Raw genomic sequence first — 20,709 nt, forward strand, 5'->3', positions numbered from 1 at the left:
GATCGACACGGGACCCATCGAGCAAACGGCGACCATCACAATGAGTCGTAATCCGGCGCTTTGGTGACTCTTTCGAATTTCGACTGACCATTGGAAAACGAGACTTAGTTCAAACCATTTGCAGTTTTGATTTCCTTAAGCCATGTTTTGTTGATTAACCAGAATGCACAACCACTTTATTGAATTGCTTGGTCTCGTGTAGTATCATCCGTGCCACCTGAACAACATCATTATCTGAGTAGACTGAAGCTCCTATCGAACTCAGCCATAAACTAGTATACTGGACAATATCCCTTCTCAAACTCATTACAATTCCCCTTCTAGTTCCCTAACAAACCACCCCCGCCAACGCCCCGGCATCACTAACCCCCCACCCCACCTCCTCCACCCCGTCCCTGACCACCTTCAAATGCTCCTCCCCGCGGACCTCGACCCGCAGCGCAAACGGCAGCGGATGACTGACCACCCCCGGCGCAAACTCCGCCTTCAACGGCGCATCACCCCGCGGCATGAACCGGAACACAGCTAGCGACTGCGCGATCGTCAGGAAGATGGTATTGTCAGCCAGCAACCGGCCGGGGCAGATGCGGCGCCCGAACCCGAAGGCCAGATTGTGGGGGTCCAGCTGGGGTTCAGACGAGAGGAATCGAGTCGGGTCGAACTTGCTCGGGTTGGGGTAGATGGTCGGGTCTTGGGTCATTTGCCTTTTCGCCTCCATTGTCAGTGTATGGTTTCATGGTGGACGTTGGGTGGAAATAGCGCGCCAATGGGTTTGTTTGAGTTAGAGTAGGAGAAGGGAGGAAAGAACATACCATATATGCGGGATGATGATTGCCCCCTTGGGGATCAGATATCCCTCGTAGATGTCATCCTCCGTGCACTGGTGCGGGATCCCCGTGGGTGCGATCGGGTGCCAGCGCAGGGCTTCCTTCACAAGCGCATCGATGTATGGGAGGTTCTCGCGGTCGGCGAAGGTGAGCAGACGGGCGCGTCCCACTACGCGCTCGAGTTCCTCGTAGGCCTTGTCCTGGATCTCTGGGTGGAGGGCCATCGCGAGGAAGAATGTGGAGAGGACGGAGACGGTCTGTTCGATTCGGATCAGTTCACGTTGTTCGTCAGGGTGACTTGACTGATCCCTAGAGAGGGATGGTGTGACGAACCGTATCAGCTCCTCCAGTATAGAGTGACCCCGCAGTCCATTTGATGATATGCTCCTCCTCCGGCGTCAGGGTATCCAGATCGCGTCCCTCGAGCAGACTCGACACATACGAGGGGGTGAACTTCTCCCGCTGCATCTGCTGGCGCACGAATTGATAGGGCTTCTCGACGGTGGTGAGCAGGATGCGGTTCCACGCGAGTCCCGTGCGTTTGAAGCTGGCGCCAGGGAACCATGCGGGGACGTGTTTCACTACGTTCAGAATTCATTAGTCGACGAACGTATCTAAGAAACACACACGCACACACAGGAAGACATACAGAGTGGGATTGTATCGACCAACCAGCGACCCGGGCTTCCTGCGATAGAGAACTGGTCCATGGCCTCGTTGGCCAGGTCGACGAGGGGATCGCGTCCATGCGGTTCGATCGTGTACCCGTACGCGATCTTGAGAATCACCGCCCCGGCCTCGCTGACAACGCCACGATCAGTATCAGATGTACGGAGAGGAACAATGCAACAGAAGTACCTACGTCCGGATATGCTGGACCAAGTCCTCCGGGCGATCGAGCACGCGCATCAGGAACCGTCGCACCTCCACCTCCTGCAGCGAATTGAATCGTGCCGTCGTCGTCTTCGTCCCCAGCACGCGATGCATCACTTTCCGGTAGGCGCGGAATTGATCGCTGTAGGTCTGCATCGCCAGGGAGCCATTCCAGCCAACACTATAGTGGTTACCAACCGTAGTGAACTGCGTTAGCTCTTATGATTCGTGATCGAAGGACTCAAATTCGAGGCCGACACGCACATCTCTCCCGCAAAGGTAAGTCGGGGCCGCGACGAATAGATGTTCGAGCGCTTCTCGAGCAGATCGAACGCCATGCGAGCATCATTGATAATCACCATGGTTTGTCCCAGAATGGTCAGGGAGCTGATCGGACCTGTGGAGAGGGGTGCATTAGGAGGTCGAGGATTCGTGAATTATTCTAGTGGGAGATTTGCCTCAAAGGGGATAGTGAAGAGGCTATTTCGAGCATAACTCAAATTCAAATACTGATCGATTGCAAGGTAAAAAGCAAAACGAGGCGAGCAGAAGTAACCATAGTGGTGGGGGGGGGGGGGGAGTGAAAAAAAGCAATACCGTAGCGCTCCTTGAACTGCAGCCAGTGCCTCCATTCCTGCACTCCTGGCGGCGGCAAGTCGGCCAGATTGCCAATGATGGGCTTGCCTTTCGGCCCCGGTGGCAGAGGCGCGGATGATCGCGATCGGGACAAAAGTCGAGACAGCAAGAAATAAAGTAGACTCAGCCCGATCAGGCCCTGAATTAAGGTCGTTGTCGTCATGGTGGGACAACGATGAAACGCGAGGTGAGGGCGTACACTTCTGAAGGAGTGAACAGATCAAGTGCAAGAAGCAGAAAGTACCGGGGGTGGCACCCTCTTATTAGATTAAATCTGACTTGTCTACAGACAGACGAGAGCACGGACATCTCTCCACAGGAGCCTTGACGTCGCGGAAATGTCAGTGTGCGAGCAGGAATGCTCAAAAACATGGATTTGGATTAGTCTGATGCAGAAGGTGGAGGTGTTTCTGTCATGCCCATATTAATCCCCGATACCGGATTGGTCACTGAAGGTGTGCAGAGTAAGTAGTACAAGGGGGAATTGTGCTGTACATATAGAACTGATCTATCTATCTGCGTGTTCTTCCTTCCTAGCCCCCCTTATTCTTATACACCTGGGATGTGCAGTACCTAACACAAAAAATATCAGGGCCGTGAACGACAAACTGGAGTCCGCCTGCGCAGTAAGGTAACGACCTCGGTCGACCGATAAGCCCAGATGAGCCCCGACGGTTGACATTTTCGCCAGCCAGTGTGGCCTTTACGACAAGAGGGGGTCTGCAGAAGTCTATTTGACAGATATGGAGACGCAAAGAAATCGCCTTGACTGAGTGGCGAACGGGGATGGACTAATCACTTAAGTTGGTTTAGTTTTATCCACCGACGCGGGGGGGTGAAAAAGTACCCCATCGCCCCAACCAATAACGCATCCTGTTTCAGGAGCCTGAAAGACGCTCGGACACACGCCAGTAGACAGGTGGATCCTGTCAAAGCTGCCAGAAAACAGGAATGTTGCGACCGTGGAAGAATTCACAGTATCATGGCCTGGCCGGCCATGCCCTAATCACGGAGAACCGGTAATATGCAATCAAGCAACAGCAGAATCAATTCGGAAGATACTCCGTGATCAACTTCCACGATGTTTATTACGATAAAATTTGGTCAAATTCAGGCAGTGGTTACGACATGTGTAAATGCTCCGACCATGCATACGGAGAACTTGCCTATCTCATCCTCCTCCTCCTCCTCCTCCTCCCCCACTGGGCCATTCCAGGCCAGGATCCCTGTCCGCGCTGCCCTATCAATCCACTGCTCTGCATTGGAGATCGACCGACCGTTGCGCACTGTCCATGATGAGTACAGTCCCGTACATTGGTCCCTGCTGGATCCTTGCAACCAGCGATCGGTCCCTGTTGTACAGTACTTCGCACGCCGTGAGTATCAACAACCTCGATGCATCAACAAGCGTGCGTGGGCCGACAAAAGCAAGAATGGATCAATAAACTCGGACAGCCCTCCCATTCTCCCGACCTTAAATTTCCAGGCTGGCTGAGATCTCGATGTTACTTATAGGATTGAGAAGTCCCACAAAGCTCATGCAGTGCAGCTGTCAACCGAGTCGATTCCCAATTCGCCCAGGATGAACTCAACCCTGCTCCCGGAGTTCCTCAGTGACCTGCCAGCATGTGCGGTATGCTTCACTCGAAACCTTTTTGGAAAATCATCAATACCTAACTGCCCAGGCTCAATGCTTCGAAACTGCAATGAATGCCAGCTCGTGCGCAACGACAGATCGATGGTGCATCTGTACAGGGCAGAGCATCTTGGAAACTGCACTTGGGTGCTACAGTTTGTCTTGCACTCCAAAGCAAAGCCTATGTAAGTAGAATACCTCTTTCGCAGTCGGAGTCGCCTAACATTCTAGTCTCGACGAACTACACTCGTGCCGCCTGCGGGATCCATGAAGAGAGTAAGGCCAGCTTGACGCCTGCCCTGGCCGGCTCACTGGGCATGCTGGCCTTAATCATGACCGGTCTGCGCATGGCTCAACGAACCATGATGAAGCGATCGTTTGGCTGGGACGATGGACTAATAGTGATGGCCATGGTATGGGCTGGACTGCAAAGATCCGGAGAATGATATAAGCTGACTCCATTCAGGCCTGTGCTGCGATACTGAACATCATGGCTTTCCCCAGTAAGTGCACTCCCCTCCTGAAACAAGCAATCACTAACAAGCCAGTGCAAAAACACGGCCTCGGGACCAACATCTGGACAATCCCATTCGAAGACATTACTACCCAGCTCAAAGTCCGTCGCGCTTCCACTCCTTTGACTACTCAGCCTCTTCTAACCTGAACCCAGCTACTTCTCATCGCCGAGATCTTTTACATGCCCGCCGAAGCCTTGACCCAGTTATCCTTCCTAGCCTTCTACCTCCGCATCTTCCCTCCCGGCAATTTCCGATACATTGTCTACACCCTCGCTGGCATCTCCGTCTGCTTCGGAATCTCCAACACCTTGATCATGATCTTCCAATGTCTGCCGGTCTCCTACTTCTGGAACAGCTGGTCGGGGGAGGCAACAGGCCACTGCATTGACATCAACACCTACTCGTGGTATCGCGCCGCGATGCAGATCGCGATGGACCTGTCCATCATCGCACTGCCCATCTACCCTCTGTCAAAGCTCGCGTTGAGCCGTCGAAAGAAGACACTCGTCTTGCTGATGTTCTGCACGGGATTCTTGTAAGTCACTCCCCCCTTCTTCCACCATCGACCCCAAACACACAAAGCCCCGCTAACAGCCACAAGGATCACCGTCGTCAGCTGCCTCCGCCTCCAATCCCTCATCCGCTTCTCCAAGTCCGCCAATATCAGCAGTAAGCCTCACTTCCCACGGATCACTCTTCAGGTAGGCACCCACTGATCATTCAAAAAAAAAGTGGACAACAACCCCGCCATCTACTGGAGCATGGTAGAATGCGACGTCGCGATCGTGTGCGCCTGCATGCCCTGTCTGCCTGCACTACTGAAGCCCCTCCTCCCCGCGTGCTTCGGGTCCCGGTATTATGCCAGTTCGGATAACGAACGAACCCCGCCGGTCAAGCTGGAGCGGATCCGCCGCAAGGATGAGTTCAGTGTTCTGTCGACGGCGGTGTCGGAGGACGCCTTGATGGCAAGTCGGGGGTGATTTGGGGTTGGTGTGTGTGTGCGGTGGAGGCAGTAATGTTCGTCATTTATGTTCCGACTTATGATTTGAGGAATGAGAATAGAATGTGTGGCGTGGTGCCCGGGCTCTCCAAGCGGCGTCGTCATCATCATCGTTGTTAGAGGCATCGTTTCCCACGTGCTTAAGAATTCAGCCACACTCGTCTTCGCAATCGCTAAAATATCGCGGCAGATCAAGCTCTTGCCAGGAGTCCCTTTTGGGCTCCCAATCCTCCCCGTCTAAGGACCATTCGAGAGTTGTCAGTATGTCTTTAAGCTGCTCGCTAACTCGCATGCAATGGCCGCTAGTACCCACTAATTCGGAGACGCTAAGTAGCTTGCTGCCAACGCTATGTTTCGCAATAGTCCTCAAAACGCGGAGAAGCGCTTGGGAGAGCATTCACCTTTGGCAGGCGATCATTGTGGCGTGATAATAGCATTATTCTTCTTCATCGAGGAAGCTCGTTCCAAATGAGATCTTGTCGTTATGGTGCCAGTTTCCCTTGCTTCGTCTGTTTGTCATGGTTTCTCTGTGGAGGTCTGGTCGAGGATCATCAATTCATCTGGAAGTCAGGAAGACTTCACATAGGATAGTCATCATTTGGCAAATGTGAGAGACTGCGTGTTTTGTCATGGCTGGAGTAGGGTATTGTCGGTGGTGTAGTGGGTTACATACCAGGGTATCACGCGTCAGAAGCTTGGCATCATGCCTTCCAGATCTTATGGCCATCTTGATGGTGTCGAAGTCAACACACCCCGAGGAGCTTGCCACGTTCGTCCTCTAGGGAATAGTTTAGTGCACCCAAATATCTGGAACCATTGTACTTCGCCTGGCGAACTCCCCCCTAAAGCTTTGTCGTAACGGGTACCGTCCAGAAATTGCTGGTCAAGATGCAATGAATCCAGCTTGTTCGCTCTCAATCGATGAAACCTCTCGGGGTCTTCGCGGCTGCAAGGTCGGAGCGCACCCTAGAAGAGAAACGCGCAGCCCAGCGACAGTTTACTTGAATTCCGAGGTGAGGTCAAGCACCCACGGAGAGGGTCCACGCCCCCCTGTAGAAATTCGCCATATCAAAGGCAGTGGACTTGCTTCTGACATACCGCTAGAATGGCCTGTGTTATGTCGGACGTGAACGCCGCTCCTCAAGCAGGGCGCGAGAGCTGCCATAGGCCCGGGATTGTGTACACATCGTAGCTCCCGGTGGGTAGATGTTGACGCGGAACGTTGTAGTCTCTGGTTGAAAGATTTATGACTGGGATTGGTCTCAACAATCGTCGGTTGACTTGGAGTTGGGATTTCGCGATGGTGTGAGGGCCTCGTCTCTCAGGCCGTCACAGATGATCACCGGCTGACGGCGATAATCCCTTATCTTCAAATCCGATGCAAAAACAACTTATCACGAAAAAAAAAAAAAAAAAATGGTGTGCGGGGTAAAACAACGCTAAGGGGATAATGGGTTAGACGCCGGATAGCACCCCCTTCACAACTTTGCAAGGCTGCCACTTTGCTCACTGCCAAGTTGTTTACTCTCGCTGGCTAGACCTTCATAGTCTCAGCAGAATGCAGTGGATACATGGAGGGATATATGTGCCTGAGGCCGAGGCACCCTCACCAACCATAACTCTACTACATGCCATTCTGAGTGTGAGCCTTTGGTTAATTGTGTCTCATACCTGCAAGAAAAGTGCTAGTGTAACCACAGTTCTATCCAGCTGCGTTGTTTGTTCAGGTGCTACTCTAAAGGCATGTGTAAGGTTATATATGCAAATTTAAAGTCTTCTTTCATCAATTGGGGCTGTGGTTTAGTGGTATAATATTCCCTTAGCATGGGAGAGGTCCGGGGTTCGATTCCCCGCAGCTCCATTTTTTGTCTTTTTGCTGCATTCGCAAAGTGCAATATTGTTTCTCTCTTACTGGATCGAGTGGTTGGTGGCAGGGCACAGTACCAAACGGTCGCTCAGTATGAAGCTTTCTGGTGAGATCTGTTCGGAGAGCAGAATCGCGGCTCGGATATTTGCAATAACACGCATGCATGTGCTCAGGATGTTCAAGGATGCACATATTTCTTCGCACTCGCTTGTTGATGAGAACCAAGTAAGCATCATCACAGGCGTGTTTTACCACAGTGCTCAGTATATATATCTGGCTGCGATTAGAGAAGGCCCCCGGGCTCCTAGACCATACTCTGGCAATATTTACAGGGGTTGCTTTAGATCCTGGGGTTACGCAGGTTGCGCGGCGATATATATCTGTGGTGTTTGTATATATATTTTTTTGCATTGAGATTGACGAGGCTATAGTCGCGTTGCCCAATGAGTCGGTACATAATCCCCTACATGATAGGAACCGCCAGAACGTCACTTCGAGTCTGGTGTCAGGTACAGGTGCTCTCCGGTGCTCTCTACCCCTGGCGATGAAAGGGGCCCAGATGCCGATCGCTTTGTCATCCCTCCCGTGGCAAGATTCATCATTGCCACCGAAGAGAAAATTCTTTCCAGGGTTGTTCTCGAATAAACTTTATCAGGAACCGGATCGTGGTCCATCGGACAGAGCGACGATCAAGCGGAAGTAAAAAAAAAAAAAAAGGGAGAAAAACAAAAAAGGCATTTACAGTGACCTACTCCGTAGACAGCAAGACACTTTAGAGGGAAGTATGAAGAGAACAAAAAGAGCACAGGACAAAAAAGATGACTGGTCAGGGACTCGAACCCAGGACCTTATCCGTGTGAAGGATACGTGATAACCAACTACACCAACCGGCCATTTCTTGGAAGAATGTTGAGGTGGTGTGATTGTTGACAGCTGGCCGGATTAGTGAAAGTGCACCACATCGAAATAGGCTCAAGCAAGCTGGATTAAAGTGTCGATCATCCAGTCAATCAGGCACAAATTTGAACCGGCCACGGTGGGAATCCCAACCAAGCACACTTACTTTACAACTCAATTCTTGCCACCACAACCACAACCACTAGCCACCAGACTCCAAATCAGGTCGAGAACACAATCTTGAATGGCCAGACCTCCTTCACATTGAAAGCTCTACGTTTAATGTAATCATCCAACCATGGGCGTCATCCGCGCCATGTCGTCATCCACCCCAATCCAGAACCCAAGCTTGGCCGGGTTGGGTTGGGTTGAGGGCCGGTTTTGGCATCGGAAAAACCCGGACTGCCTACAAGAGTCTACGGAATTATGATGACTGCGCCCTCGTGACCAAGTTGTGTAAGGAGCTCAGCATAAAATCGTGAGGCAATGCAGTCGGCGGAGTGTGCGGGGTCCGCTTTTTTCCTGAATCCCTACGTGTCAGGGTCGAGAGTTTTGACAACAAGTGTCCAAGCGGAAACGCAAGCAGCGAATCATCGAGCTGGCATGTCCAGGCCAGCGCCGCCAGCCCGACAGGAGATCTCTCGGACCGGTCAGATGGCGTTGTGTTCGGCGTCAGTGGCTGTCCTGCCTGTTCTGGCCCGAGGGCAAGCAGGTCAGCCGAGTTTCTCTGGGCTGGACATGGTGGATCCCCAATGCATCATGGGGGTTTCAGTTGCACGGGCTTCGAGTTCACTGCTTCACATTCTTATCGATAACGTGGAAGAAGTCGAGAAGAAGATTATCAGTAGGGGTTGGGTTTTGCGGGCGGGTTTGACAGTCTTTAACTTGGTTTTGGGGACTTAAGAGATGATATTCAGATCAGAAACAACGATACTTTTTGCTCATCGTGTGAGGAGACAAGGCGACTAAATCACCATCCCTGCAACGGACCGACCGACAACCTTCCGAGTTCAGCAACGGTGAGGATTTCGCCGAAGTGCAACCGAAACTCTGTATGGCCCATGGCTTGTTTTTGCCCCCAAAGGACGTGGGGGACCGAGTCGGCCCGATGGAGAAAGAGCCAGTTGGAGGCAAGTCGGGATGCCGAGGTGAAGTCATCCTCGGTCGACTTCCGAACTACCTACGACTTTCTTCCTGCCTTTCCAACACCACAAGGGGGCAGGAAAGAGTATAGGGAATGCTGTTGTGAGTGACAGGAGGTAACTGAGCAAGTGCTCTTATTCCTCATCATCATGAAAAGACTTTCATTGACTGTGAGCGCCCCTCATCGTCTATCACCCATCCCAACTGCGAATATCTGCACATCGGACCAGTTTCCCCGAAGTTTCTCAGTTGGATCGACCGCAAACTCTGGTGACCCACCACTTACCAACGCCATCCCGGATCCATCTCGTGGAGCATTCCTGGCCAGGTACTGTACTCCGTAGCCTGCATTACAATGAGGCGGCGGATGCCTTTCCCATGCCCACTCCAGAGTCTCCCAGTCCACCCCGACTTTATGACGCACCCCGGAAGAAGATGGACTGAAGCCCTGACTCGGGTGGGCCGACACGAAAAAAATAAAACTGGAGAAGCCGGATGAGACGGGTTCCTTTCCCCAGTGTTTTGATTGTCCTTTTATACCTCCTCCTTCCCTGCTGCTTCCTGGCTGTTTCTTCCACTCGACCTCACCTCTCTTCTTCTTACTCCTTCCTCCTCCTCTCCTCCTCCTCTTCATCCATCCATCCTATCTCACAATGGACAAGATGGACAAGTCCCAGCCTGGCCTGGCCTCCCATACGGAGAACGCCTCCGCCGGCTCCTCCAGCCACATCGACTCCACCTGCAAAGGACGCATTGCCGGTGGAAAGTACCTAGAGGGCCTCGATGACAGCTCTGCCGCTGCTCATGCGGACGGCCCCCTTCAGACCGTCGACTTCGACATGCCGTTAACCCAGACCGAACGCATCGTCCAGGACGGCAACCAGTACATCGTCCTCGACTTCGTTCCCGGAGACAAGGAGAACCCGTTCAACTGGGATGGCAAATACAAGGCTTTCATCTCCGCCCTGCTCTGTCTGATGACTCTGTTCATCGGTCTCGCCACGACGGCTTACAGCTCCGGATTGGGTGATATGGCTTCGGATCTGGGTGTGACCGAGGAGATCGCCGAACTGGGTCTCTTCCTCTTCAACTTCGTCTGCGCCCTCGCTCCCCTCTTCCTGGCCCCCTTCTGTGAGTTGGCGGGTCGCCGTGTCGTCTATGTCGGAGCCTACTTCTGCTTCGTCCTCATGTTCATCGGTCTCGCCCTGGGTAAGAACATCGGCACCATCCTCGTCTGCCGTGCCCTACTCGGTCTGTTCGGTTGCGTCGGTACCATCCTGGTCGGTGGTACCTTCGGTGATATGTACTACCCTCAGGACCGTGCTATCCCCGTCGCCACCTTCTCGTGGATCGCCATCTTCGGTACCGTGGCCGCCCCGATCTACGCCGGTTTCATCGACCAAGCCCTCCACTGGCGCTGGGTGGAAGGTATCCAGGGTCTGGCCAACATCCCGCTCGCCCTGGTCATCCTGTTCTTCCTCCCCGAGACCCGTGGTAGCGTTGCCCTCGGCAAGCGGGCCAAGATGCTCCGCAAGAACACCGGCGACGACCGCTACGTGACCGAGAACGACCTCGAGGCCCCCTCGCTGAAGCACATGCTGCACAACTCCTCAGTCAAGGCGATCAAGATGCTCATCACCGAGCCCGTGGTGTTCGCCTTCGGTCTCTGGATCGCCTTCGCCTGGTTCCTGACCTTCCTGTTCTTGTCGGTCATCCCCATCACCTTCCAGGAGAAGAAGGGCTGGAACGAGGGCATGTCGGGCCTGCCCTACATTGGTCTCTGCATTGGCTGCACCATCGGCTTCGGTCTCAACTTCTTCCAGATCCGCAAGTACAACGCCCTCTTCCAAGCCGGCCAGGCCCGCCCGGAGTCCCGTCTGTACGGCGCCCTCTTCGGTGCCGTCTGGCTCCCCATCGGCCTCTTCATCTACTCCTTCACCCAATACGCCGACCTGCCCTGGATCGCCCCCGTCATCGCCCTGGTGCTGATCTGCATCGGTATCTTCTTCATCTTCGAGAGCTGCTACAGCTACACCTCCGACTGCTACGGCGAGAGCTCCTCCTCCGCCATCGCCGGTCAAGGTTTTATGCGGAACACGCTGGGTGCCGTCTCACCCCTGTTCGCCTCGCAGTTCTTCCACAACGTGGGCAGCCAGTACGCCGGATTGATTCTGGCCCTGATCGCCACCGCCCTGACCCTCATCCCCTACGTGCTGTTCATGTACGGCCCCAAGCTGCGGGCCAAGTCCAAGATAGCCAGTCTGGTCAGCCACGCTGGGGAGGACAACGAGAAGGTCTAATGATGATGTGAAACGATAAAAAAAAAGAAAAACAAAGTGGATCCTGCCGGACAGGCCAGGTCAAAGTCAAATCTGTCATGTTAGCATTGCATTTGCATATTCGAAAGTACGGTACATAAGTGTCATGTCGGGGGTTATTTAGCATTGCAGCCCCAAATGTTCTGCACATACATATTACAATCATGATGAAATCAAAATACCACAATATTAAATCTCATTTCACACATTCAGTAAATCATAACAGCTAAGTAGGAAAGGTTTCCAATCTTAAAAGTAAGAGGGGGGTATCACGTATGTCCGTCCTGTTTTTGAGGATCTCTCGCCTTTATTTACTCTGCATGACCAGCACATCGCCGACGATGCGGTTCTCCTTCTTCACCAAGGCCTGGCCCAAGACACCCAGCACGCGCGCGGCCTCGGCGCCGACTTCATCGTGAGCAGCGCCACCATCGGCGAGTAGCTCATCCAGAGCCGAATGCCGTCGGCCCACAACGACGAGATTGCCAGCCTTGTGATGCGAGCGGACCATCTCGTCCTTGACCAGCTCGACCATCGTCGCGACGGCCTCTGCCTCCGTCTTGACTGCGGTCTTCTTGAACACCACGCGATCCAGCACCTCCTCGTCCAAGGAATCCTTCATCACCGACAAGAACGTGGCATCCGACTCGACCAACTCCTCCGGCACGACGCCACTCCCACTAGCACTGACACCAACACTGCTGGCCCCCGGAATATCCAAATGCACGACCGACACGGTCACCAAATCACAGCTTGCGACCTGACACACGAACCTGACCGCGAGACGGTCATCCCTGCCCCCGACAAACGGCACGACGATATGATGCGCCTTGGCGGCCCCACCGCCGCCGCGGCGGGCATTCCACACCGACGAGCTGCGCTGCACACTCATCGCCCCCAACGACGGGCGATGCCTCACCCCACTGGCCCCGCCCCCAGCGCCCCCCGCAGCGCCCAGCGCATGCTGGGGCGCATACAGATTACGCTCCACCAAGACACCCACATTAGCACTGGCGGTCTGGGACCCGTCCAAGACACTCCCGACGAAGGCGGCGTAGGGCTGGCCGTCGAGGAAGCGGACGCCTTCCTCGACGGGGGAGTGCAGGTGGTACTGCTCGCCCATGGCGCCGGTCTCGCTCCAGGGCAGCAGGACGAGATCGGCGGCCTCCTCGCGCGCCATGCCGACGACCGTGTCGGCGAACGAGTGCTCCGGCACGACGGAGACGCCCGCCACGATCGACAGGTCGTGCCACTGCCCGAACGCCCGGAAGGTGTTGACCACCGGGTCCGAGAGCGTGTACTGCTCGATCTCCGAGACCTTCATCACGCTCGAGTCGCGGTCCGTCAGCTCCAGCAGGCGCACGCCGTGCACCTGCAGGCTCTGCGGGGTCGGCGTGTCGAGTTCGGTGATCTCCGTTTCGGCAGGGGCGGATTCGTCCGCGTGCTTGGTGTCGGGATCGGTGGGCGTGCGTTTATCCGGATGGATGCGCGGGTGGTTGTTGTTGTTGTTGGTGTGGTTATGGGTGTGAGTGTTCGGGGCGAGGAGGCCGGCGAGTGTGCATAGGCCTGAGAGGCCGTCGAGACGCAGGTACACCAGCAAATTGCGGACGGGTCGGTGGTGGCCCAGCGTTTCGTGGTGGTCGCCGTGCTGCGCCGACTTGGCCGCCGTGATGCTGTCCATCCGGCTGTCCGGCGGCAACGGCTTGCCCGTCGCCCAGTCGATCTCGCCGCGCCGCCACCGGTCCACCTTGATCTGGTACCATTTCGGGTACAGGGCGACGGTTAAGGGGGTGGTCGCGAAGGTGGTGACGAGGGCCATGACGACAAACATCGTGAAGGTGCGCGTGCTGAGGATCTTGGCTTGGAGGCCGATGTTCTATTCATGTCAGTTTCTTCTCCATAAGGATATTGCGGAGTATTCGGGAGATGGATGGGGACAGAGGGAGGGGGCTGTGGACCTACCAGAACAATCAACTCCACCAACCCCTTACAACTCATCAGCACGCCGATCGAGAAACTCTCCCGCCAGAGCAGTCCGTTCAACCGGGACGCCAGCGCCCCGCCGGTGACCTTGGCGATGAAGGCGATCGCGATGATGGCGATCACGTACCCCCAGACGGTGCCGTTGTCCAACAGACCCAAATTGGTCTGCAGCCCGCTGAGCGTGAAGTACAGCGGCAGGAACAGCGCCGCGACCAGATCCTCGATCTTCTCGGTCAGCTTGATGGCGAACCCGCCCTCGTGCGGACACAGCAGGCCGATCAGGAACCCGCCGAAGATGGCGTGGACGCCGATCACCTGGGTGAAGAAGGCGGAGGCCAGGGCGATCAGCAGGGTGATGGCCACGACGGACTGACTGGGCCCCTTCTGCAGACTGCCGGTGTGGGCGAGGAAGCGCAGGAACAGGGGCCGGAAGATGAAGACCAGGAACAGCACGTAGCCGACGCAGACCAGCAGCACCCAGAGCGCGGTGAGCCCGGAGCCCGCGTTCACCAACGCCACGCACAGCGCCAGCAGGATCCAGCCCACGACGTCGTTGCCCACGCCCGCCGAGAGCACGATCACGCCCACGTTGGTGCCGAGCAGCTTCAGCTCGGTGAGGATGCGGCACAGCACGGGGAAGGCGGTGATGGCCATCGCGATGCCGATGAACAGCAAGTACGTGCCGAAGTTGATGTCCACCGTGTCGGGCTCGTTGCGGAAGGCGTTGTACAGCCCGTAGGCGACGGCGCAGCCCAGCCCGAAGGGGAGGACCATCCCCGCGGCGGAGACGCTGATCGCCACGCGCCAGTTGCTGATCAGGAAGCGAAGGTTGGTCTCCAGGCCGACGAGAAACAGGAACAGAATCAGGCCGAGGTTGGCGACCAGGTTCAGCCCCGGGATCGAGGCCTTGGGGAAGATGGCGTCGGTGAAGCCGGGGATGCGGCCCATCACCGACGGGCCCAACACCACGCCCGCGATCACCTCGGCGATGACGCGCGGCTGCCGGATCTTCGACAGCGGCCAGTGCAGCAACCGGCACAGCACGATGATGATGCTCGCTTGTATGATGAACAGGATGATCGGGTTCGACGAGTCGTACACCGTCGGATTGCTGCCCTCCAGGATTCCCGCCTGGGATTTGACCTGGGGGGTGGTGGAGTTGCTCGACATGGTGGCCGAGGCAGAGAGAGGTCACGGCCTCTAGTGGGGGTGAGTGGTGGGCAGTTTGACACGGGAGTTTGAGGGGTGCGGACAAAGAAAAAAGGGCAGAGAAAATCTATGATTCGGATCAGAAGGGAGGATAGGAGAGTGGAAGAAGAGAAAAGGGGATTTAAATGGGTGTGGGAAAGACAGAGAGAGAGAGAGGGAGAGAGATAACAAGTGAAAACGAGGTTGTGGGGGAACGAGAGCCCACGTGGGTGATGGGAGGCGGTCGGAAATGCAGCAGCAGATGCAGCAACAGACAGCTGCCTGATGGTGAATAGTGAATGGTGTTAACGTGACATTTCACTTGTCCTCTTTTAGTCTTTGTTCTTTGTTGGCGCATCGGAAATCTACAGCAATCTGGGCCCCAATGCGGTTCCGGGGTTCGCCTCCACCCCAGACATTCTCCCCAGCCACTCCCCCACCAGACCACAAACCAAAACCAAATCTCTTGTTCGGTCATCCGTCAACTGATCCCCCCCGTTCTCGTATTCACACTTACTTTATCTCTCCCTTCAACGCTGGTTGGGGGCCACCAGGATCCACAGTAGCTGTGATCTGAGCTGTGATCTCGCAGCCAAGGGCTAGAGCTGTCACCTGACGCAAGGAGAAAGATCAGCTGGAATGGAGTCCGCACTCGGCATCGATAACGCCATGCAAACATCTACACCGTACGACAGGTTTGAGCGTAATCTTAAATTCCTGCGAGTAGCGAGTAGCGAGTAGCGAGTAACTAACCCCGGACACTGCTGTCAGTCTCACAAGCTGACATCCCCGATCGGACCCAGAGTTCAGCCCGACCCCGAGTGGTCGGCCCTCAGCCTCAGACAGTAACCCTGGGTCTTATTGACGCACATCTTGGACAATCAATAACTTGGAGAAGCACAACATGGTTGAGACGCGGCTTGTATATTGACCCTGTCGTGGTCTGTGTAGTGTTACATCTGAGAGGCTCGGGTTTGACCCTACGATCGGCGAGTAGTTGCAGCCCGCAGTTAGAAAAGGTCAGCTATATATCGTAATGTTGAGGCAGCTACCACAACAACAGGTGCTGTGGTCTAGTGGTATGACGTCACGTTGTGGCCGTGCCAGCCCCGGTTCGATTCCGGGCAGCGCCACTTTATTTTTTCGCTTGTCTTTTTGCTCTCCCCTCTTTCGATCGCACCAAAGTGTCAGTCTCTCTTTCCTTTTTCTCTCCTTTTTCTCTCCTTTTCCTTTTTTCTATTTGGGTACCAGAATTGGTACAAAGTCATTCATTTCTGTCTCGCCCTCTAGCATCCGATTCTTTGGGACGAGAAGATAGACAGATTCGTCCGTGAGTGGGCGGTTTTGCTCATTCCCAAAGCGAATATATCTTGCGCGCGGGCGGCATTCCATTTCTACACTTCAATCAACTTTTGATGGCAACAAAACTTTCACCCTGTCCACGATGCAAGAGACCCTAGAAAGCAAAATACCACCGCAAATGCTCTGATTTTCACGGTATATATCGAGACTCTCTCAATGTCTAATAACAGCTTGCGAGCACGTGACGGATTCGCGGGTTGAGTGGCAGACGCGACCGGTCACATTGCCAGCGAGACAGTCCAGCAAAGTCGGAACGAGGAAGCTCAGCGACAGTCCCGAGTACGTAACGTATCATAAGGGACGTAATGGAAAGGCAAGACCGACGAACATCCTCGTAAGGGCGACCATGCGACATGACATGCACGATAGCCCACGCACCGAAGAAATAATTTCTCCCATCGAAAGCAAATTTTTTCAATTTTTCCATAAAGTTTACAGACCAATGATTTTAGCTTGCTCAAAAACACATGTCAATCTCGCCACAGTACAAAAAAAAAAGTGAGCAGCTCGTGATTTCGTTCAAATACATTCCCAACCATCCCATCATCTCGGTCATGCAAGTCATCGGATGCGCATCTACTTTCTCACGTAGATAGCCATCTTCCCGAATGCCTCATGGTCCGGGAAGTCAAACATCTCATACGAGTCCCCGATCGCCTTGAGCACGCGATTAGTGACAGGGTCGTAGATCCTAGTCCTGTTAGCACCACACCCCTCGCGCACCGGCAACCCGTCCCCAGAAACAAACTCACGAGTTGATACGTGTGATATCGTCAATGATCATGATAGCAGGACGCGCGATATCCAGCACGATCTCCTTGACCGGCACGTCCGAGTTGCAGGTGAAGACGATCGAGGAATCCTCCACATCCAGGAAAGCCTGCGGGTCCTCGACGACGGTCATCTTCAGCAGGTTCAGCAGGCGCTTCTCCTGGGCGTCGTAGATCGGGTCCTGCAGCGAGCAGGCCAAGGGCTCGTCCGACTCGCCCTTGCCGTCCCGGCGGAAGAGTCGGATGATCATCCAGACGAGCGCGTGCTGCGTCGCCGACGGGCTCGCCCCAAACATCGGCCCGCACGCGAGGCCCACGAAGTTGGTGATCGTGTGCTTCTCGCGCGCCGCCACCAGCACCTCGCGGACGGCCGCCCAGGTGGCACTGGGCTCCCACGCGAAGACCGCGCTGCGCAGGAGTCGACTGGGCTCCTCGACGGGCCGCGGGGGCAGCACGAAGATCTCGTCGGTCTCCGGGTGGATCCACTGCTGCACGTGCATGGGGACGATCCGGCAGTACGAGGCGGCGTCCAGGTACTTTTTCTCGGCGGCGTGCCCGACGAAGACGCCCCAGGAGTGATACACGAGGCCAACGGGGCCGCTGTGGGGATGATGTGGTTAGTTGCGTTCCGCCTGGGTGTTTCGACTCGACAAAAACAGCAATAGAAAGAAGGAAAGGATCATGCTTACTTGACGAATCGATGTCCCACATGTTCATTGACCTGCCCAGTGGCTGGCTCGAATTCCACCGGGGTGCCGTCTATCCCGATGGCCACGTACTTTCCGCCTTCTTCGAGGGGCCGTAAAAGCTGGGCCTGCAGTTCCTGCAAGGCTTCCTTCGTGAAGAAGGGCTCGCCATCGGCCTCGTGTCGCAAGATGTTCATGGTGACCTCGTGCGGGCTCGAGGAAGCAGGATTGTACAAGGGGGGTCCGGTCCAATGTGACTTCATCGAATCATGGACCACGGCCCTGGGGAGACGGGTCGCGGTGGGTAGAAGATGGACGGGGCCCAGGGCATTTGCTTCCAGAAGTCGACGCATCATCTTGAGGGTTTTCTTCTGTTTTGATGATTTTCGTGGTGTATGGGCGATGAAATGATGGAGTTGTGGGCGGAGGTTCGAGATGGTCGATGGGATGGATGAGCTGTGGGTGTGGGGTATCGAGATGAGAGAGATGAAGTGAGAATAAATGATGAAAAGCTTTATAGAAGCGAGGAAGATGAAGAAATTATCCATTGCAAGCTACTCTGTTGTATATTCACTGTTGTTAACATGATACTATCTAGATATTGAATGCCTGAGGCATGACATTAAGAACACTAGGGTGTATATGGTCTAGCGTGCTAACAGGGTCATTTCGGCGTTGGATTGTTCCGCCTCCGCCTGTTTTGTTCACAGGCAGCCAGGAACACAGCCTGTGAATGCGTGGTGTGTAGCACGCTCACACAATGCACCATAGCGAACTCTCTGTCATACAAGAGCGTACAAAGAGAAAAAGCCGGGGAGAATGATACTATGGCCACCCAAGGGCAGTAGTGGGCAAGAACGTTCCCTCGAAAGCGGGAACGAAAGCCTATCTGATCTCAAGAGCAAATCTTCGCGTCCCCAGTCGATGCTCCTGGACCATCGAGTTGGCTAGCCTGGGATTTCCCCCTGCATACCTATCGGAAAATAGGGCGTTGTGGAAATGCCGCTTGCGAGCAAGTGGAAAGGCAGGTGACGTCGTAATGACCATGACGTGCCGTCCCAGCCCTGTAGGGCTGAGCCATCCGCCAATAACCCGCATCAATTCCTCCCCCCCCACCCAGCACAAGCAAAACCCAAGCTTTGACCCAACAGCTGTTCTGTTCAACCTGAGAGGCCACCTTTCCCAAATTTGTCCCCACTCGATGACCGGTTTTTGACACCCCCTGGTTCTCTTCCACGTTGTCGGAAAGCCCGGAAGCAGAGCACGAATAGTCCCTCACCAACCTATAAAGAGGGCGACCCTCTCCTCAGCGACAGACCAGATCTTCCCCAGACAATCGCCTCTCGCCCACATTCACAACATGCAATTGCTATCGAGGTCCCCCCAGTCCCTGCTGGCAATAGTGGCCGTGACCGGCTTAATTGGACGAAGCCATGCTGGCCCAGTACCCAACGACGTTTATCAGCAGTTGATGCAGATCCCCGCCTCCTCACCCTCGAGTTTCTTCAACAGCAAAGAGCCCTTCACCCCCGACCACCGTGATCCCTGGGACCATAAGGTAGATGCTATCGGAGAAGATCGAGAGCCCCTTCCCTGGCGGATGGGCGATGGCGCCTCGGTGATGGGACCGCGGAACAAGGACCGCGAGCGCCAGAACCCCGACCTTGTTCGACCCCCGAGCACCGACCATGGCTCGCTGCCCAACATGCGATGGTCATTTGCTGACTCCCACGTGCGAATTGAGGTGCGTGGTTACCAGAAACAAATCACTACCAGAATGTTCAGATGAAATGCTGACTCTGGGTAGGAAGGCGGCTGGACGCGCCAGACCACCGTCCGCGAGCTCGGAACCAGCAAGGAGCTCGCCGGCGTGAACATGCGCCTCGACAGCGGAGTCTACAGAGAGCTACACTGGCATCGAGAGGCCGAATGGGCGTACGTCCTCGCGGGCCAGGTGCGCGTGACAGGGATCGACCTCGACGGGAACGCGTTCATCGACGATTTGGAAAAGGGGGATCTGTGGTACTTCCCCTCCGGCCACCCGCACAGTCTGCAGGGGCTCGGGGAGAACGGCACCGAGTTTCTCTTGATCTTCGACGATGGCAATTTCAGTGAGGAGTCGACGTTCCTGCTGACGGACTGGATGGGTGCGTTGACTTTCCACCCCCTTTCCCCATCCCACCTGCGCCCTTTATCCACACTAATGCAAAGAACCCAACAGCACACACCCCCAAAGCCGTCCTAGCCGAGAACTTCCGCCTCCGCCCGCAGCTCTTCAAGAACCTCCCCACGAGCGAGAAATACATCTTCCCGGGCTCGCACCCGGCCTCGATCCCCAAAGAGACCCCACCCAACTTCAAACCCTCCAAGGAGCGGTTCACCCACAAGATGCTCGCCCAGAAGCCCGAGCGCACCTCGGGCGGCGAGGTGCGCATCACCGACTCGTCCAACTTCCCGATCTCCAAGACGGTGGCCGCGGCGCACCTGACGATCCAGCCGGGGGCCCTCCGCGAGATGCACTGGCACCCCAACGCGGACGAGTGGTCGTACTTCATCCGCGGGCGGGCGCGGGTGACCATCTTCGCCGCGGAGGGCAACGCGCGCACCTTCGACTACGTGGCGGGCGACGTGGGGATCGTGCCCAAGAACATGGGCCACTTCATCGAGAACCTGTCGGACGAGGAGGAGGTCGAGGTGCTCGAGATCTTCCGCGCGGATCGGTTCCGCGACTTCTCGCTGTTCCAGTGGATGGGCGAGACGCCGCGGCGGAACGTGGCGGAGCATCTGTTCGCGGAGGATCCCGAGGCGGCCAGGGAGTTTCTGAAGAGTGTGGAGAGCGCGGAGAAGGATCCCATTCGGGATACCAGGGCTTAGAAGAGGGAGGAAGTTATATATATATATATATATTTTCGAAAGTGACGATAAAGTTGAGCTTATTGTATGGTGTACTATGTACGTTATGGCTTGTGATCCTTCGGAAGAAATGCAAACATACAAGGCTTAAT

The 20,709-nt window shown here is 55.2% G+C and overlaps 5 protein-coding genes and 3 non-coding genes across 8 annotated transcripts; 4 read left to right on the forward strand and 4 right to left on the reverse strand.

The window, feature by feature from the left end:
• Positions 1-328: 328 nt before the first annotated feature.
• On the reverse strand, positions 329-2,654 carry BO66DRAFT_382509 (cytochrome P450; the record flags this gene model as incomplete). Its single annotated transcript, XM_025646014.1, has 7 exons — positions 2,298-2,654; positions 1,965-2,097; positions 1,690-1,881; positions 1,477-1,628; positions 1,161-1,408; positions 813-1,084; positions 329-704 (listed from the first exon to the last, which is right to left on the reverse strand). Exons 1-7 carry the CDS (start codon positions 2,497-2,499, stop codon positions 329-331), a joined length of 1,575 nt encoding a protein of 524 aa, XP_025499745.1. The 5' UTR covers positions 2,500-2,654.
• A 1,388-nt stretch (positions 2,655-4,042) lies between these two features.
• Positions 4,043-5,470, forward strand: BO66DRAFT_414770 (uncharacterized protein; the record flags this gene model as incomplete). The annotated part of the gene is made up of 6 exons (XM_025649492.1): positions 4,043-4,157; positions 4,204-4,385; positions 4,517-4,588; positions 4,643-5,025; positions 5,092-5,159; positions 5,223-5,470. The coding sequence occupies 6 exons, from the start codon at positions 4,043-4,045 to the stop codon at positions 5,468-5,470; spliced, it is 1,068 nt and encodes a 355-aa protein (XP_025499746.1).
• A 1,809-nt stretch (positions 5,471-7,279) lies between these two features.
• BO66DRAFT_t275 lies at positions 7,280-7,351 on the forward strand. Its single transcript has one exon. It is a non-coding gene; the product is annotated as a tRNA-Ala (tRNA).
• An 825-nt stretch (positions 7,352-8,176) lies between these two features.
• BO66DRAFT_t278 lies at positions 8,177-8,250 on the reverse strand. The gene has a single exon. It is a non-coding gene; the product is annotated as a tRNA-Val (tRNA).
• Positions 8,251-10,641: 2,391 nt separating this feature from the next.
• Positions 10,642-14,868, reverse strand: BO66DRAFT_414772 (Kha1p; the record flags this gene model as incomplete). The annotated part of the gene is made up of 3 exons (XM_025649493.1): positions 10,642-10,871; positions 12,031-13,591; positions 13,678-14,868. The coding sequence occupies 3 exons, from the start codon at positions 14,866-14,868 to the stop codon at positions 10,642-10,644; spliced, it is 2,982 nt and encodes a 993-aa protein (XP_025499747.1).
• A 1,080-nt stretch (positions 14,869-15,948) lies between these two features.
• BO66DRAFT_t276 lies at positions 15,949-16,019 on the forward strand. The gene has a single exon. It is a non-coding gene; the product is annotated as a tRNA-His (tRNA).
• A 750-nt stretch (positions 16,020-16,769) lies between these two features.
• Positions 16,770-17,693, reverse strand: BO66DRAFT_193666 (SRR1 family protein). The gene is made up of 2 exons (XM_025642473.1): positions 17,001-17,693; positions 16,770-16,939 (listed from the first exon to the last, which is right to left on the reverse strand). Exons 1-2 carry the CDS (start codon positions 17,516-17,518, stop codon positions 16,825-16,827), a joined length of 633 nt encoding a protein of 210 aa, XP_025499748.1. The 5' UTR covers positions 17,519-17,693; the 3' UTR covers positions 16,770-16,824.
• Positions 17,694-18,743: 1,050 nt separating this feature from the next.
• Positions 18,744-20,578, forward strand: BO66DRAFT_423198 (Bicupin, oxalate decarboxylase/oxidase; the record flags this gene model as incomplete). The annotated part of the gene is made up of 4 exons (XM_025650096.1): positions 18,744-18,770; positions 19,092-19,448; positions 19,512-19,851; positions 19,926-20,578. The coding sequence occupies 4 exons, from the start codon at positions 18,744-18,746 to the stop codon at positions 20,576-20,578; spliced, it is 1,377 nt and encodes a 458-aa protein (XP_025499749.1).
• Positions 20,579-20,709: the final 131 nt, after the last annotated feature.

The sequence above is a fragment of the Aspergillus aculeatinus genome (genome assembly GCF_003184765.1).
Source record: "Aspergillus aculeatinus CBS 121060 unplaced genomic scaffold BO66scaffold_56, whole genome shotgun sequence".
Lineage (NCBI taxonomy): Eukaryota > Fungi > Ascomycota > Eurotiomycetes > Eurotiales > Aspergillaceae > Aspergillus > Aspergillus aculeatinus.